The sequence below is a fragment of the Acomys minous genome (assembly GCF_964271855.1).
Source record: "Acomys minous genome assembly, chromosome: 9".
In the NCBI taxonomy this organism is placed as follows: Eukaryota; Metazoa; Chordata; class Mammalia; order Rodentia; family Muridae; genus Acomys; species Acomys minous.
In genome coordinates this window covers 91,953,756-91,968,626 of record NC_140490.1, presented here as the reverse complement: position 1 = coordinate 91,968,626, position 14,871 = coordinate 91,953,756, and the positions used below count along the sequence as shown (strand labels likewise).

The window sequence follows — 14,871 nt, the reverse complement described above, 5'->3', positions numbered from 1 at the left end:
TCGTACTCAGAGATCCTCCTACCTCTGCCTGCCGAGTGCTGGGATTAAAGGCGTGCACCAGTGCGCCTAGGTTCCTAATATATATATTTATTTTTGTTTGTTTGGTTGGTTGGTTTTGTTTTGTTTTTCAAGACAGGGTTTCTCTGTGTAGCCTTGACGATCCTGGACTCGCTTTGTAGACCAGGCTAGCCTTGAACTCACAGTGATCCTCCTGCCTCTGCCTCCCAAGTGCTGGGATTAAAGGTGTGCACCACCACTGCCCAGCTCTTAATATAATATATATAGACCATGAGTTACTACAACTCTTGACGTATTATTGGGTTTTTAAGCTGTTTGGTTTCCTCTTAATATAATAAAGCTGCACAAACACCTTTAAGTGTATAAATTTTATAAGTAATAGTTTAAAATTTAAACTGACTAGGTGTAAGGCCATGCTTACTTTTATGTCTAAAGTAGCAGATTTGCTCCCTGTACAATTGTAACCATGCATTTGTTTAAAAGCAGGGTGGAAGGACGGAAGAGCCCACACTTGCTGTGCAGGTGGTTTTCCCTGTGACCATCGCATGGGCTTTAGACACTTATTTGCTGCAACCAAACCAAAGCAGCAACTGGTTTTTGTAATCCACCTGTTACTGGTAGACTTCAATGGGTTAAGGGTGTTGTTAATCTCCTCTTCTCAAAAGATGCAAAAAGGAGTCTTTAAACTCTTGCTCCTAGCCCCGCAACACTGGCGTGTGGCCCGTGCTCTGCAGCGGCCGGCTGCCCTGGAGTTGCTTCACTAACCGGCTGCCTTCCTTACTCTCGGCAGGAGGTTGAGACCTACTTCTTCGAGGCCCTGCTCAAGTGGAGAGAACTGAACCTTACAGAGCATTTCGGTATGTGCTGCTTCGTTTGTACTTTATCCTCCCATAATTGGACCTTTTTATGCTCCCAGCAACCAGTGATGTGATGAAGAAGCAAAAAATAATCCTTTCTTTTTTTCTTTTGTTAATCCAGGGAAATTTTACAAAGAAGTCATAGACAAATGTCAGTCTTTTAACCAGTTGGTCTATCATCAAAGTGAAATAGTTGAGAGCCTGAAGACCCACCTGCAGATCAGGAACAGTTTTGCCTACCAACCGCTTTTGGAGTAAGTCACATCTCAGAGGAAGGCTTGATGGAGCTTCTCTGCATTTCATAAAAGTCGTGTTTCATCACTGGCCTTTTAATTAGTCTTCATAACTTAGAAACAAGACTGTCCGCCTTCCCTGTTAGTTTACTTATCAGAAGATGTGTTGCTGGAGAGCAGTGTCCCAGGTGTGCGCCTCACACTCGCTCTGTCCTCCTACAAGTGCTTCTCAAACTCAGGATGGGGGGGGGCGGCCCCACGTTCTGCCATAACTATTTCTGATTTTATTTCTTTGGTCATCTGTTAAGATTTGAAGAATTTTGCATCTCCTGGGATTTGAGCTGTGAGTGATGGCACACTCTATAATCCCTGCACTCAGGAGGTGGAGGCAGCTGGATCTTGTCCAGCCTGGGCTACATAGCAAGACAAGATCTGGTCTCAGAAACCACAGCAGCAGCAGCAGCAGGGACTTGCCTTAGAAGTAGCCCTGTTTAGTTCATGCAGTGATCCCAGGCTCTCTCTATGAACAGCTTTTTTTTTTTTTTAAATTGGTTGTTTGTCTTCAATCCAGTTTAGTAGTACAGCTGGCTCGAGATCTGCAGACTGATTTCTATCCCCACTTTGAAGACTTCTTCCTGACGATCACGTCCATCCTGGAGACACAGGACACAGAGCTGTTAGAATGGGCCTTCACGTCACTGTCCTATCTTTACAAGTACCTGTGGAGACTGATGGTGAAGGACATGGCCAAGATTTACAGGTGACCCTTTCCTTCCGCGGTGTGTTTTGATGTCCCTGCTTCCTTTGTCCTGACCTCTCCTGACTCCAGAATACTTTTCCAGTACTCTGCCTCATTGCTTCCTTCTACAGAGCTGAGCTGATTTGCCGCTCATGGTGATCTGCATGCTAGTTTGGCAGTCTGCTATGTACATCTTAAATTTGTATATGCTTACTTCCTTTCTTTGCCAACTCCAAAGTTATACCCACCCATCCGAACTTGACCTGATTTTAATCACAGAAGCCCCCCTCCTATAGTAGCTATGATAGCTTTGAATTCTGGTTGTTTTATTTTGGTTTGTTGATTAAATCATACAGGCTTTATTATTGTTCTTTGTAATGTAATCCTTTCTTCTACAAACCACTGAACTGTGTAAGAATGCTATTTAAAATGCTGATGTTTCTCCAGCGGGGTGTGTGTGTGTATACATCACATATATGCTTTGTGCTGTTAAGTCACTTGAGATGTCACAAATAAAATTGATAGAAGTCCTTGTTCTGTGCTTATGTCAGGTTGGAGAAAGGACAGCTCATACAGGGTCTTGGATCGCTGGAAGGTCTTCACCTCCGTTGCAGGGACTCCTGAACTGTCTTCGGGGTCCACCCTTTGCCATTCCTCTCTAGTACTCACCTCTTCCATGCCTGGATGCTCCCACCTTCCATTACTTGACTAGCTTAACTAGCTTATTAGCCTTTTTTTTTTTCTTCCTTTATCTTGCATGTTGCTACCAAATTAATCTTACTGAAAATAATGATCCTCATCAATGTCTATCTGTACCTGCTGTTAGTAAGGAGCTGTCAGACACTAGGGACATGGCAAAAATAGGATAGCCATATTCTGTGCTCTTCCATCATTAGGCAGGCTCACCTGTGGTTGTGTAGTTAGTTATCGCTGTGTGGTGTGTGACAGTGAATGGGTTGTTTAGCCTTTTCCTCTGCTCACTGTCTCAGTAATAGAGGCAGTAACAGTGCCCAGCTCATAGAGCTGTGCTGACTAAGTGAAGTGATACAGAGGAGGCCCTTGCCAAAATGCAAGCTAGTGCCCAGATTGCTCTGCTTGGGGCTCAGAGCTACGTGGTAACCTGGGCAGCTTTCTCCGTTGCTTCCTACCGTCTTTAGCCACATCACCCTTCTCTTTGGAGACATACCTCTTGCTTTCTTATTTCCTGAGTGTGATTATTTCTTCTCACCCAGCTTGCTCTTCCTAGTGAGCTTTCCAGGTCACGCCTGAATCATCCTGCCTCTCAGAATTCTCTGTGAGTTTCACCGTTTCTAGAATCTTTCTTTGAAGACCAACACCTACATTGTTGCTTCTGGCCTCAGCCTTCTGTTTGACATTAGGGTGTCTCTATAATGAGTTTGTGCACACCTGGCACCGATGGCCAGATTGCTAACATGTGCACGTGTGTACTGAACTGATGCTCTTAACTGAACTGCCCTGTGTTTCTCCTTTTACAGCATGTACAGTACCCTCTTGGCTCATAAAAAATTACATATAAGAAATTTTGCTGCTGAAAGTTTTACTTTCTTGATGAGAAAGGTTAGTGTGATATTTTATGTGCTTACTGGTAGTAAATTGTCAACAGTTTGATGAGTGAAATAAATTTTTAAAATGTGATTATGAGGTAATTTTTAAAAATATATACACAGAAACTTGTTCTTATATCACCAGGTGTAGTCTTTGCTTGCTAATTAGCAGTAATTTGGGTTATTCAGTTACTTAGGTGTTTACAGCTTTCAGTGTACATAATATAAAGTGCCCTTAGATTTAAGTCAATGAGACAAGAGCATAATACCATTTATGTTTGTCTATGTTTTTCCTGGTGAATTATAGGTTTTGGTAATAATATGCCCATAAAATATAAATATTTAATTTACTTTAAAAGATAGAATGTTGCCTTATGCTGGGTTTTTGTTTTGTTTTGTTTTGTTTTGTTTTGTTTTTTTTAGCACATGCCTTATTATTTCCTGAGTGTGATTATTATTAATTAATTCATCATCTCATGTGACAATTACAAGGGCAAGTACATAATTCTAGTAGTTTGAAACCATTGCACATCTGCTCCTTCCAGAAATTTCCAGAGTCCATTTAAATGTGAACATATAAAATAGAAGCATCATATACTTGTATTGCAAGTGCAATTTTCCATTTCTCATTTTAGGTCGCTGATAAAAATGCACTTTTCAATTTAATGTTTCTTGATCTTAATGAGCATCCAGAAAAAGTGGAAGGAGTTGGACAGCTGCTCTTTGAAATGTGCAAAGGAGTCAGAAATATGTTTCATTCCTGCACAGGCCAGGTAAAGATTTGGGGGGTGGGGCACACTTGGAGTCTGTGTAGAAGGGTAGCTGGAATACATAGGAAGCACAGACCGGGGAGTGCCAGGGTTAGTAATGTGCTTCTTGATGCAGACTTTGACCTACACAGTTGCCTTGGTCTTCTGGATCCTGAGTGCTTGACAGCAATTGGCTGATGCTCATCGGTAGATGGGGGTAGATGGGTAGAGAAGCTGGTCTGTGATCACCTCCCCATCCTCAGGCTGGCCTGTGCAGTTGGTACCCACTTGTAATCCCAGCAGCCCGGAAGGTTGGGAAAGATGCCCAGGCTACAGAGTTAGCAGTCAGGCTGCCATGCCCTTTGTTATTCCATGCTGAGTCTATAGAAAAATCACAGTGATACAACACAGCTTAGTGTGCCTTTTAAAATGCTATTTAGAAACGTTGTAATTGCTGTCTCTTGCATTCCCATAGGCACTAAAGCTCATTCTGCAAAAGCTAGGACCTGTTACTGAAACCGAAACTCAGCTACCGTGGATTTTAGTTGGGGAAACCCTAAAACACATGGCCAAATCCACTGTGGCATATATCTATAAGGAACATTTTGGTGTGTTTTTTGACTGCTTGCAAGTAAGTTCTGGTTTGTAAGGATGGTGTTGTAACAGCATCCTGCATACCCTGTATTGCTGCTCTGAGCGACCACTGTTAGAAATTGTATTTCATCATTTCCTTTATGTTTCTACTTGTACATTGATTACATCGGTTTTCTTCCTCCTCCCGCTGCAGTGTAGTCTGGGGGAAGGAGGGCGGCGGACGTGATATCTTGCAATGCAGTGGAGCACAGTGGCTAAGAGAACTGTCAGATTCCCTGTCTGTGTCTTGGCTCTACCACTCACTGTTAGTGTAGCTCGGAAAGGTTATTTAGAGGGCCAGTTGCTCACTGTTGTCATGTGATCAGACGGGGCTGGAGTTACCCGTGTCAAGGATGCTGTGGGAGTGTTGAGGAAATACTTCCCAAGAGCACAGAACAGAGTGCTCTGTAAATACTAGCTGCCGCTGTCCAGTGACGCGTGAGATGTCCATCTTTCTTCTTTATAAAGCAGAAAGTGTGAGCAGGTGAGGGGAGCTGTCACCGGCCAGTCCGTTATCACATGTGCACATGGCATTTGGAGTTTTGTAGTCATTTTCTTTGTTAAATTCTTGGTTTGAAGGAATCACTCCGGGAGCTACACAACAAGGCCACAGAAACCAACAGCTGTGAGAACTCTGAACAGATGAGGCGGTTGCTGGAAACGTATCTGATCCTTGTGAAACACGGCAGTGGGTCAAAAATAACAAAGCCCACTGACACTTGTAGGGTGAGTGCCCAAGTCTGACGTGCTTAAGAGTCTGTTAAACTTCTCTTACTGAGGGAACACAGAAAACTTTTCAAAGGCCATATACTTGGAGTAGTCTTTAAAAGTTTAATAGTTTGCCAATGGAGAAAAACACCCGGAGAAGGGCTGGGGTGTAGCTCTGTATTGCACACTCACCCAGCGTGTGCAAACAACTGGTTATTCCCCAGCACTAGAGGGTGGGGCCGGGGGAGTGTAGCTTGCGATGTGTGCCATGTTTTGTCTTTTATTACTATAGGTATTGTCTGAAGCATTACAGACAGCCAATCTTTCCACGTCTTGCCGGAAGACCCTCTTGGATGTAGTTTCTGCTTTGTTCCTGGCTGAAAATGTCTCCTTACCAGAGACCCTCATCAGAGAAACCATAGAAAAGGTCATTGGCTTCAGCAGATGTTACTTGTGTGGTTTGTGACATGTTTAGTGTTGAGTCGGCCTGCCCTGCGTGCCCGTGGAGCATGGCAAAGGCTCTGCCCTCAAGCAGCAGGAAGCATGGTAAAAACTGGTCTCAGAGCCAGCGTTAGGTTGTGTGCTGCATGGTCCAGGGGAGGTATGATGCCCACCATTCTGACCGGGGGTAAGGGAGCCTGGGAGTAAGTAGTTACAGTACAGTGAACTAATAACTTAGAGACGCCTGTTGAGTCATACTTGTTAATCCTTCTTACTAAGGGAACAGAGAAAGCTTTCCAAAGGACATATGCTTGTAGTAGTCTTAAAGTTTCTTAACGATTTGCCAATGGAGAAAAAAAAAATTAACTCCAGAGAAGGAACATTACTGGCTGACTTGTTTTCACAAATGCAGTTAGTCTGGGCACAGGGGCACGAGAGAGTGTGGCACCATAGGAGAAGAGCTCGCTTGGTTTGAAAAGTTAGGCTTGACCCATAAAGTAGGGAAGGCTGCAGAAGAATTCTAAGCCGGATCATAATCTGTTTGCGTTTTAGTGGGTTGGAAAATAGGTTGATGTGGGACTGAAAATAGAAAACCGGGTTCATATGGAGCCTTCTGTTTTTCCTGTTGTGACTGGAGCTGGAAGGAGCCGAGCAGCGTTGAAGGCCTGTAGCCACTGAGCCACTGCTCTGCTCTACTTCCTTCCGAGCAGGCTGGGCCTTCGGGTGGAGTACCGACTGCCTGTGCCGTGCCTACCGGCTGTCCTGTGGTCACACTGCGGGAGGGAAGACTGCTGTGGACAGTCACCAATGCTTTTGATCTGTGCTTCACAGATATTTGAAAGCACGCTTGAGCGACGTTTGATTTTGGATTTCTCTGAAGTCATGTTTGCTATGAAGCAGTTTGAGCAGGTGAGCAGGCCTAATCTTAGTGCCATGATAGAATCAAATTTGAGAGGAACAGAAGCAATGCTTGCTGTTTTAGTTAATATAATTTTAAAGAACTTATATTCAGTCATAGGTTATATATGAAACTACATACTGCTTGCATGTGCCTCCTGAGTCCTGGGATTACAGGCATGCGCCACTGCACAGGGCGAGACTCTGTCTTAAAGCACGCGCACAGACACACATGCCCCAAATGATAGCCAGTAGTCACTGTTTTTAACAGTAATTGAGTGATTTAGAAAACCATTTGGTAAAATTGAAAAGTCAATTTGAAGAACTTGGATGTGAATTAAAAGCATAGAGATAGTTCCATCCTCAGCTTCGCCTCATACCAGCCTGTGCTGCATGAGACCCCATCTCACCCCACCACACACACAAATACAAATAAATCTTATTCCAATGTGGGGATATATACTTATAATCCCAGCACTCAGGAAATAGAGACAGAAGGATCTTGAGTCCAAGCTTAGCAAAGGCTACCTGAGACCTTGTATCAAAAAAACCAAACTAGCCAGGAATGATGCATTCATGATCCCAGCACTCAAGAGGCAGAGGCAGGTGGATCTCTGTAAGTTTAAGGCCAGCATGGACCACATGAGTTCCAGGACAGCCAAGGCTACACAGAGAAACCCTGTCTAGAAAAACGAACATCATCATCATCATCAATTGAAAAAACAGTAGCTGGAAAACGTGTGTGTGTGTGTGTGTGTGTGTGTGTGTGTGTGTGTGTGTGTGTGTGTGTGTGTTGGTTTAAACCAGTCAGACCAAGGTAAAAGGCAAATCATTTTTCCCCCATGTTACCAGCAGCAGCCACAACAAATAGTCTTTATTTTATTTTATTTTAAATTTATTTATTTTATTCATTTATTTATTTGGTATTTACTCTGACCTGAATGTATTCTTTCCCTGATCAGCTAGTTTCAGTCTCATCTATGAATTCCTCCTCTGGTAGATTAATTTTAGTTCCTTTATCCCTCTCACCTTCCCAGGAGAGTCCTGTCTTGGGCTTTGATAGGATCCGTCTTTATCACTTGCTTGTTGTAAGCAGGAAGAGTTAGCGTTACATGTCCCCTTTTGTATGCCTTCTCACCTTAACCTGAGTTAGAGTTGTCTCACTCTTCACACAGGTTGCATACTTGAATGTGAGTTTTCCTTCCAGTAGCGTTCTGAATGCCCAGCACGGCAAACTGTGGTCAGCCCATCCGCTTTTTTCCCCTCCCTTAGCTTCCTCTGGAGTGCTTCCTGTCCAGGGCTTCCTGTCTCGGCCTGCTGGACAGATGCTCCACTGGAGTGGCCCCTTGCTTCTTGCTGTCTCCTGGGCCCTGCACGTCCCGCATTCCTACTTACCTCTGTTATCTCAGGGTCAGAGTTCCCACAGGTTCATGGGAAGGGGAGATGCAGGAACATAGATTTAGTATATCTGAAAGTGTCTGGTTCCCTCTTTACACTGCATAGACAGTAGACCAGGCATCATCTGCTAGGTTGTAGGTCATTTTCCCCACAGTGTGACAGACTTTGCCACAGTGTCTTTGTGGAGAACTTTATTGCTGACCCTTTGCTAGGAACTCTGTTGAGGTGTTATCTCTTTCCTAGGGTTTCTGGAATCTGCTTTGTGGTTGGTTGGTTGGCTGGTTGGCTGGTTTTTTGAGACATGGTTTCTCTGTGTAGCCTTGGCTGTCTAGGCGTCATTTTGTAGACCAGGCTGGCCTTAAACTCACATCGATCCGCCTGCCTCTGCGTCCGAGTGCTGGGATTAAAGGCATGTGCCACCAGGCCTGGCTTGGAATCTGTTTCTATTAATGGCTGATTTCCTTTTTTTGTCTTCAGCTATTTCTACCGAGCTTTCTCTTGTACATTGAGAACTGCTTCTTGATGGGTGACTCTGTTGTCAGCGACGAAGCACTGACCGTTTTAGCCAAGCTCATTCTAAACAAAGCAGCTCCGCCCACTGCTGGCTCCATGGCCATTGAAAAATACCCTCTGGTTTTCTCACAGCAGACAGTGGGGTAAGTTCTGAATCCACTCCCTGTAATGATGGTAAGATTATTCATTCCAAATTGAGTGTTCAAGTATACTACCCAAAATGATTTTATGACACACACACACACACACACACACACACACACACACACATACACACACAAGAAAGATGTCCATGATAAAGTATTATGGAAAAGACTCACGTTATGGCTATGCACATAAACTTATTAACCTGGTTTATCCTAGAGGGTGGGAAAGAAAGGAGGTGGTTATACATTTTTTAACCTTTTAGGATTAATTAAGATTCATGTGTAATTTCAAGAAATAGTATAGAGAGGTTCTATGTGCAATTCCCACTGGTAAAATCTTGCATAGTCTTGCTGCCATATTAGATCTAGAATTGACATATCAGCATCACTGCGGTTTCCTCAGTTCAGTGTGTTCACCTGAGCGCTGTCCGTATGTAGATCTGAGGGTCTGTGCAGAGCTGCCACCACCACCTAAAGGCACAGAGGTGTTCATCCTTGTATCCGGTTTTTAAAAACTTGAAACCGATTACATCGCTTCTCTTCTCCCTCCAGCCCCTCCCGTACCCTCTCCCCTGCTCTCTTCACAGTTCCCTACTACACCTTTCTGTAGCTACACTCACTTCCATCCTAACCCCTGGACCCACTAGCCTGCCCTCCCATTTTTATATCACTCTAAGAATGTTGTATAAGTAGACTTATGCAGTGTATGTTTTGCAGTTGGTTGGCTTTTTCACCTAGTATAATTCCTTTGAGAATCACCCAAATTCTGTAGCAGTAAGCTCCCTCCTCTTTGTTGCTGAGGAGGATCCCCAGTAAGAGCGTAACAGTGGGTTAATCATTCACATTTAGGTGATGTCTGCTTCTTGGCTATTGTAAGTTAAGCTACCGTGAATATTCATGTTCTCAACTCTGTAAATATCCCAACATGGAAGTTGGGGGGCTTCTGATAAGTATGAAGAATCACTACCCATTTCTCATAAATGAGCATTATAGTGACTTGCGAAGGCATGATTTTTGGAGAACTAAATACAATTTATCATTTCATGACAGAAACAAAAGTTCTATCAAACATATTGAAAAGTGCTTTTTGATATTTTTCTTAAGATAGGATCTCACCATGTCTGTCTCTTTCCTTCTTTCCTCCCTCCTTCCCTTCCTTCCTTCTTTCTTCCCTCCTTCCCTTCCTTCCTTCTTTCCTCCCTCCTTCCCTTCCTTCCTTCTTTCTTCCCTCCTTCCCTTCCTTCCCTGCCATATAAAGTCTGTTACACATTATGCATTCATTATTGTATTAAATTTGAGGGTTTGGCTAATGGCTATTGATGTGCTTGGGCAACATTTGTTGAAAAGCTGTTCTCCATGGAGCTGCCTGTGAACTTCTGTCAGAAATCACCTGACCGTGCTTGCTGATCTTCTTCTGTGTCCCTCAGTCTGTTTCATTTATACTGTTGTATTAAAAGCGTTGGCATGTGTGGGTGAAGGTGGGTGCGGACCCGTCTGTGGGGTCACAGGATAGCTTGTGTGAGTAGCTTCTTATACTACGTGGGTCACTGGGCTTGGCAGCGAGCGCCTCTGCCTGCTGAGCCATCCCGCTGTGAACGTGTCTGTATGTTTGTTTCCGTACTTGATTTTGTGTTTGCAGCGTGGTTGTACCTGTTGCCACTCTGTGGTTTGCTTTGTGACACGAGGGTGAGCCATGGGGTTCCCTGAGTCTGCTAAGGTTTCAGCTTTGACCTTGGCTGTGTGGTGAGGGTATTGTCCCACAGGAATGAAGCACTTAGGTTGTTTGTTTGTTTGTTTGTTTTGAATGTACAAAAAGATATCTTTATTTTCATCAGCCTCTGACCTACACAATTACAACCACAGGCAATGAAACCACCAGAGTATTAGCAATATCTATGACGTAATTACCAATAATTGTATATATCCTTTCATATCATATTATCTGCTGCATATTTCTTTTTTATTATTACTATTATTATTTTATTCACTTTACATCCTGGTTGTAGCCCCCTCCCTCCTCTCCTCCCAGCCTGGCATTTGGTTTTCCATTGGATGAGCTGCAGACGCTGGGGGGAGGGACTTACCTCCTTAGTGCCTGCTTACATCTCCTACCCTGAAAGTGGCTTCTCTGTCAAATGCCTAAATAGAGTCCTGTTTTCTTTAACTCAGCTCTGGCTCTTGAGAAATGCACAATGAGTAACTTGTGGAAAATCATTTCCTTGGGCCTTCTGTCTTGATTTCACAATCCAGAGCCAGTCTCCAGCACGCACATTCTTGTAAGGGGCCACAACTCTGGGCTCTGTGCCACCGAGTAAAGCTGCTTTGTTCACAGCTTCCCCAAGGATTGATGAGGCTGCCTGTCACACCTCAGAGTTGTGTAATCCTGAGAAAAGCACAGGGTAAAACAAATAAATGTAGATCTTTTAGCTAATGCTACAACTTCCATGTCTGTTTCTCTGAGAAAACATCCCTCTGCCACCCCCCACAGAGATACATGTGAATGGTCACTTTTGTCTTAACTCTTCCTGTGGAGAGTTTTCAGTAATAGCTTGAGCTGAGTACAGTGACATGTATTTGTGCACAGACACTTGCACACTCAACTAGAATCCAAACAAGGAGCTGGCAACAAGGAGCGTTGGCGTTACCGGCCACCCTAAGCAACACTGTGAATCTGAGGTGAGCCTGGGTCCAAGTGAGACCCTGTCTCAGAAACCTCATAGTTTCAGTGCCGTCCTAGCTGTCCATCTCACAGGAGGTAGGGAGGTTTCATTGCTGTGAAACTGCTATTTTAAAGGCCCATTCACTGCTGTGGGCAGTGGGGTGTGACTGACTGAGCAGAGATGCCTTTCCACCCTGCAGAAGATAGTGTTGTGTGGAGAGGGTACTCGTGAGGCAGTTAGGACATGAGCAAGGACAGGGAGAGGGGACCAGTCCTTTCTGGAGCAGGGCCTTTGCACTTACTGTAATGGTGGGAAGGACTGAGCCTCACAAGATCTGAGTTCGAGACTCCAGGCAAGGAGAGGAGTTAACTATAGGACAGTGATGGGACAAATAATGGCTTTTTAAAACATCAACTCAGTATTTTATAAGATTTCTATAGATTGTCAAATCATGCTTATTGCCAAAAAAGACTATTAAGCTATGATGAGTAGCGAGATGACGGTGGCACTCGCCCTTGGTCCCAGCACTCGGGGAACAGACCCAGGCTGACGTCTGAGTTGTGTCCTGACCTACTGAGCGAGTTCCAGGACAGCCAGGGCTGGGGAAAAAAATATGATGACTAATGAAATGATAGTAAAATTAAGTTACCTGTCTATCATTTCTAAATATTCTGTGTCCTGACAAATGGGGGGAGGGAATGTGACTTTTTGTTCATTTAAATAACAAGAATTTTTACAGTCTATGTCTGTTATACAAGTTAACCATACTGGCCACGGGGGACAAGTTATAAGGCATATTACCTATCATTTCTATGACTTCCCTAGAAAGGATAGAAAAGGGCTAGTTATAACTGTATAGACTAATACATACCCACAAACAAATGCTGTGTCCAGAAAGCACCGTTGAGTCACCTCTTTTCACATTTACGTGGGAGGACTGTCAATTATAATTAATAAAAGTGGTATTTGCCAATTTCACCATGGTAACTGTGACATTCTTCATGTAAAAAGGAAACAGGTGGTTGATTGTAGTGGTTCATGGTACCAAGCAGCAATCAGACAGGAAGAGACAGGAGGATGACCTCAAGTTCACGGCCAGCCTGGTCTATAAAATCAGCTCCAGGCTTGCCCAGGGCTCAGGGCTATACCCTGTCTCAGGTAAATAAGAAATGAGGGCTAGAGGACGTAGTTTGTTCTAGTTACAAACAGACGTGCCCAGTAGCACAGAATGCACAGGTGTGCCTAGAACTAGAAGGGACTTGGTTTAAGTCACAGATCAGTTACTTAGAGCAGGAAGTCCGGCACATGGAGTCAAAGAGACTGTCACGGCAAGTCATGTGCTCATTTACGTCTGTCCATCGCTCCCAGGCCCCGCCCCCCTTTGGAATGCCTCCTCTCTGACCTGAGCTGCTGTTAAATACCTACCCATTGTTTTCTTCACCTCCAGGTCGTACCTAAAGCAGAAGAAAGCTGACTCTAAAAGAAGAAAGGAACCGTTTCCAGTCTTAAACCATCTCTTATCCATAGTTCAGTTACCCCCAAATAAAGATACAACTTTCCTTTCCCAGTCTTGGGCAGCTCTTGTGGTATTACCTCATATTAGGTAAGAAAATAAACACTAGTTCTACAAATGTTTACCATTTTGATTCAAATGTTAGCCATTCTTTTCCGTCCCGTGAATAAGGCATTAAATAGGATTTTGAGAGTTTCCCCTTCTCTGCCCTTCTTGAACAGACCTCTTGAGAAAGAGAAGGCCATGGCGCTCGTGTCATGCTTCACAGAGTCACTCTTTCTTGCTGTTGACAGAGGGAGCTTCGGAAAAGGTCAGTGGCAATTAACCCTTGTTCTCTTCTTGGTGTTGTCCACAAACCTTGAGTAAATGTAAACACCTACAATGCCAGAGAATAGTACTAACACTGTAGTCTGCTGTAACTCCCTCTGTGAAAAATGTGTACGGCAGTGGCTTGTGTCACTAGTACCCCGCAATGTGGTGACAGCTCCAAGTTGCCTAAATACAAGAAATGTCAAGAGGATGTTAAAATGTTGGACATTTGGGTCCCCGCTATCTCCTGTGCCTTCCCTACCCCCTAGGGAAACCTTCTGCTCCAAGCCTCTTGGTTTACTCACCCAGAACAAAGTCTAATATCCGTCCATGTGTGTCCCCTCTGCCTGAGCCCCTTGCCACATGTATTGTTCAGTGCGCTCTTCCTTCCAAACACCACTCAGGCTGGTTGCCTGTTGTGCTGTGATGAAACACTATGCGCAACAGTCACTTGGGAAGAAAGAGTTTGTCTTAGTGTACAATTCCAGGAGAGTACATAACAGCAAGGGAAGCATGGCAGCAGGCAGCCAGAGACGGAAGCTGAGAGATTACTTCCAACAGCAAGGCTCCATATCCTAAACGTTCCAGAACCTCCTCCAAACAGCACCAGCTGCTGGGGACCAAGTGTTCAAGTACATGACTGTCAGGGGACGTATTCAGTCTTATTCAGAGCACCGCAGGTGCGTCTCTGCAGGTGCATCTCTGCAGGTGCGTCTCTGCAGGTGCATCTCTGCAGGTGCATCTCTGCAGGTGTGTCTCTGTAGGTGCATCTCTGCAGGTGCATCTCTGCAGGTGCATCTCCGGGGAGGCCTTCTGGCTACCTTAGGCTGGAGTAGGCTGCCCTGTTCCAGGTCCCAGTACCTGCTGTATGGCTCCCTCGGAGCCCAACAGTTTAAAAGCAGCTATTTTGTCTTTCTCAGCACATACTCTTTTAGCTAAACACGTGTGCATAGTGGTTATCCACCCACAAAAAAAAATGTTGTGCTGTAGAATATAACGCCGAATGTGTTAGATATTAAGCATACACATCAGAATGCGTTTCCATAGCTCAGCTCCTTGGCCATGTGTGTCTGCTGGCTACTGTATTCGACTGGCTGTTTCAGCATAGACTTTTGCCATTGTAGAACATTGTGTTGGATAGAGCCACTCCGCAGAGGAAATCGAGGAAGGCATGAGTTTCACTCTCTGCTTCTGAACATGTGTTCACCTTAAAGATGCAGTGTCTGCCTTAGAAACTTTGCTCTGTTGCATTTATACCTTGATATACAGTACTAGTATCAGAAAGTACAGACTCACTTTTAGGTGAGCTTCCTATAAGCAACAGGTGTTGGTGGGTAAGGTGTTTCACAGTTTGTGCTTTTCCTGTGTTTTTGCCCTTAGGAACTTTATTTGTCCTTTGTCAAGCTATAAGTACCCTGCTAAGTCTAGAAGAGTCTTCTGAGCTTCTTCATCTGGTTCCTGTGGAGCGGGTGAAGAATGTAGTGTTGTAAGT

General features: G+C 44.3%; 1 protein-coding gene and 1 pseudogene across 2 annotated transcripts in view; both read left to right on the top strand.

The window, feature by feature from the left end:
• LOC311604996 (large ribosomal subunit protein eL29-like) overlaps positions 1–14,871 on the top strand; it is a 213,119-nt pseudogene that overhangs the window by 97,893 nt on the left and 100,355 nt on the right. The gene's annotated exons all lie outside the window — the stretch shown is intronic.
• The window catches only part of UTP20 (UTP20 small subunit processome component), an 86,961-nt gene that overhangs the window by 3,791 nt on the left and 68,299 nt on the right, over positions 1–14,871 (top strand). The window contains exons 3-15 of the mRNA XM_084795271.1: positions 809–875; positions 997–1,129; positions 1,680–1,868; positions 3,344–3,425; positions 4,048–4,185; positions 4,637–4,792; positions 5,374–5,520; positions 5,795–5,929; positions 6,775–6,852; positions 8,716–8,894; positions 13,005–13,160; positions 13,292–13,380; positions 14,760–14,865. Of these exons, the coding sequence (XP_084651397.1) occupies positions 809–875; positions 997–1,129; positions 1,680–1,868; positions 3,344–3,425; positions 4,048–4,185; positions 4,637–4,792; positions 5,374–5,520; positions 5,795–5,929; positions 6,775–6,852; positions 8,716–8,894; positions 13,005–13,160; positions 13,292–13,380; positions 14,760–14,865 (1,655 nt within the window). The remainder of the gene's footprint in view (positions 1–808; positions 876–996; positions 1,130–1,679; positions 1,869–3,343; positions 3,426–4,047; positions 4,186–4,636; positions 4,793–5,373; positions 5,521–5,794; positions 5,930–6,774; positions 6,853–8,715; positions 8,895–13,004; positions 13,161–13,291; positions 13,381–14,759; positions 14,866–14,871) is intronic.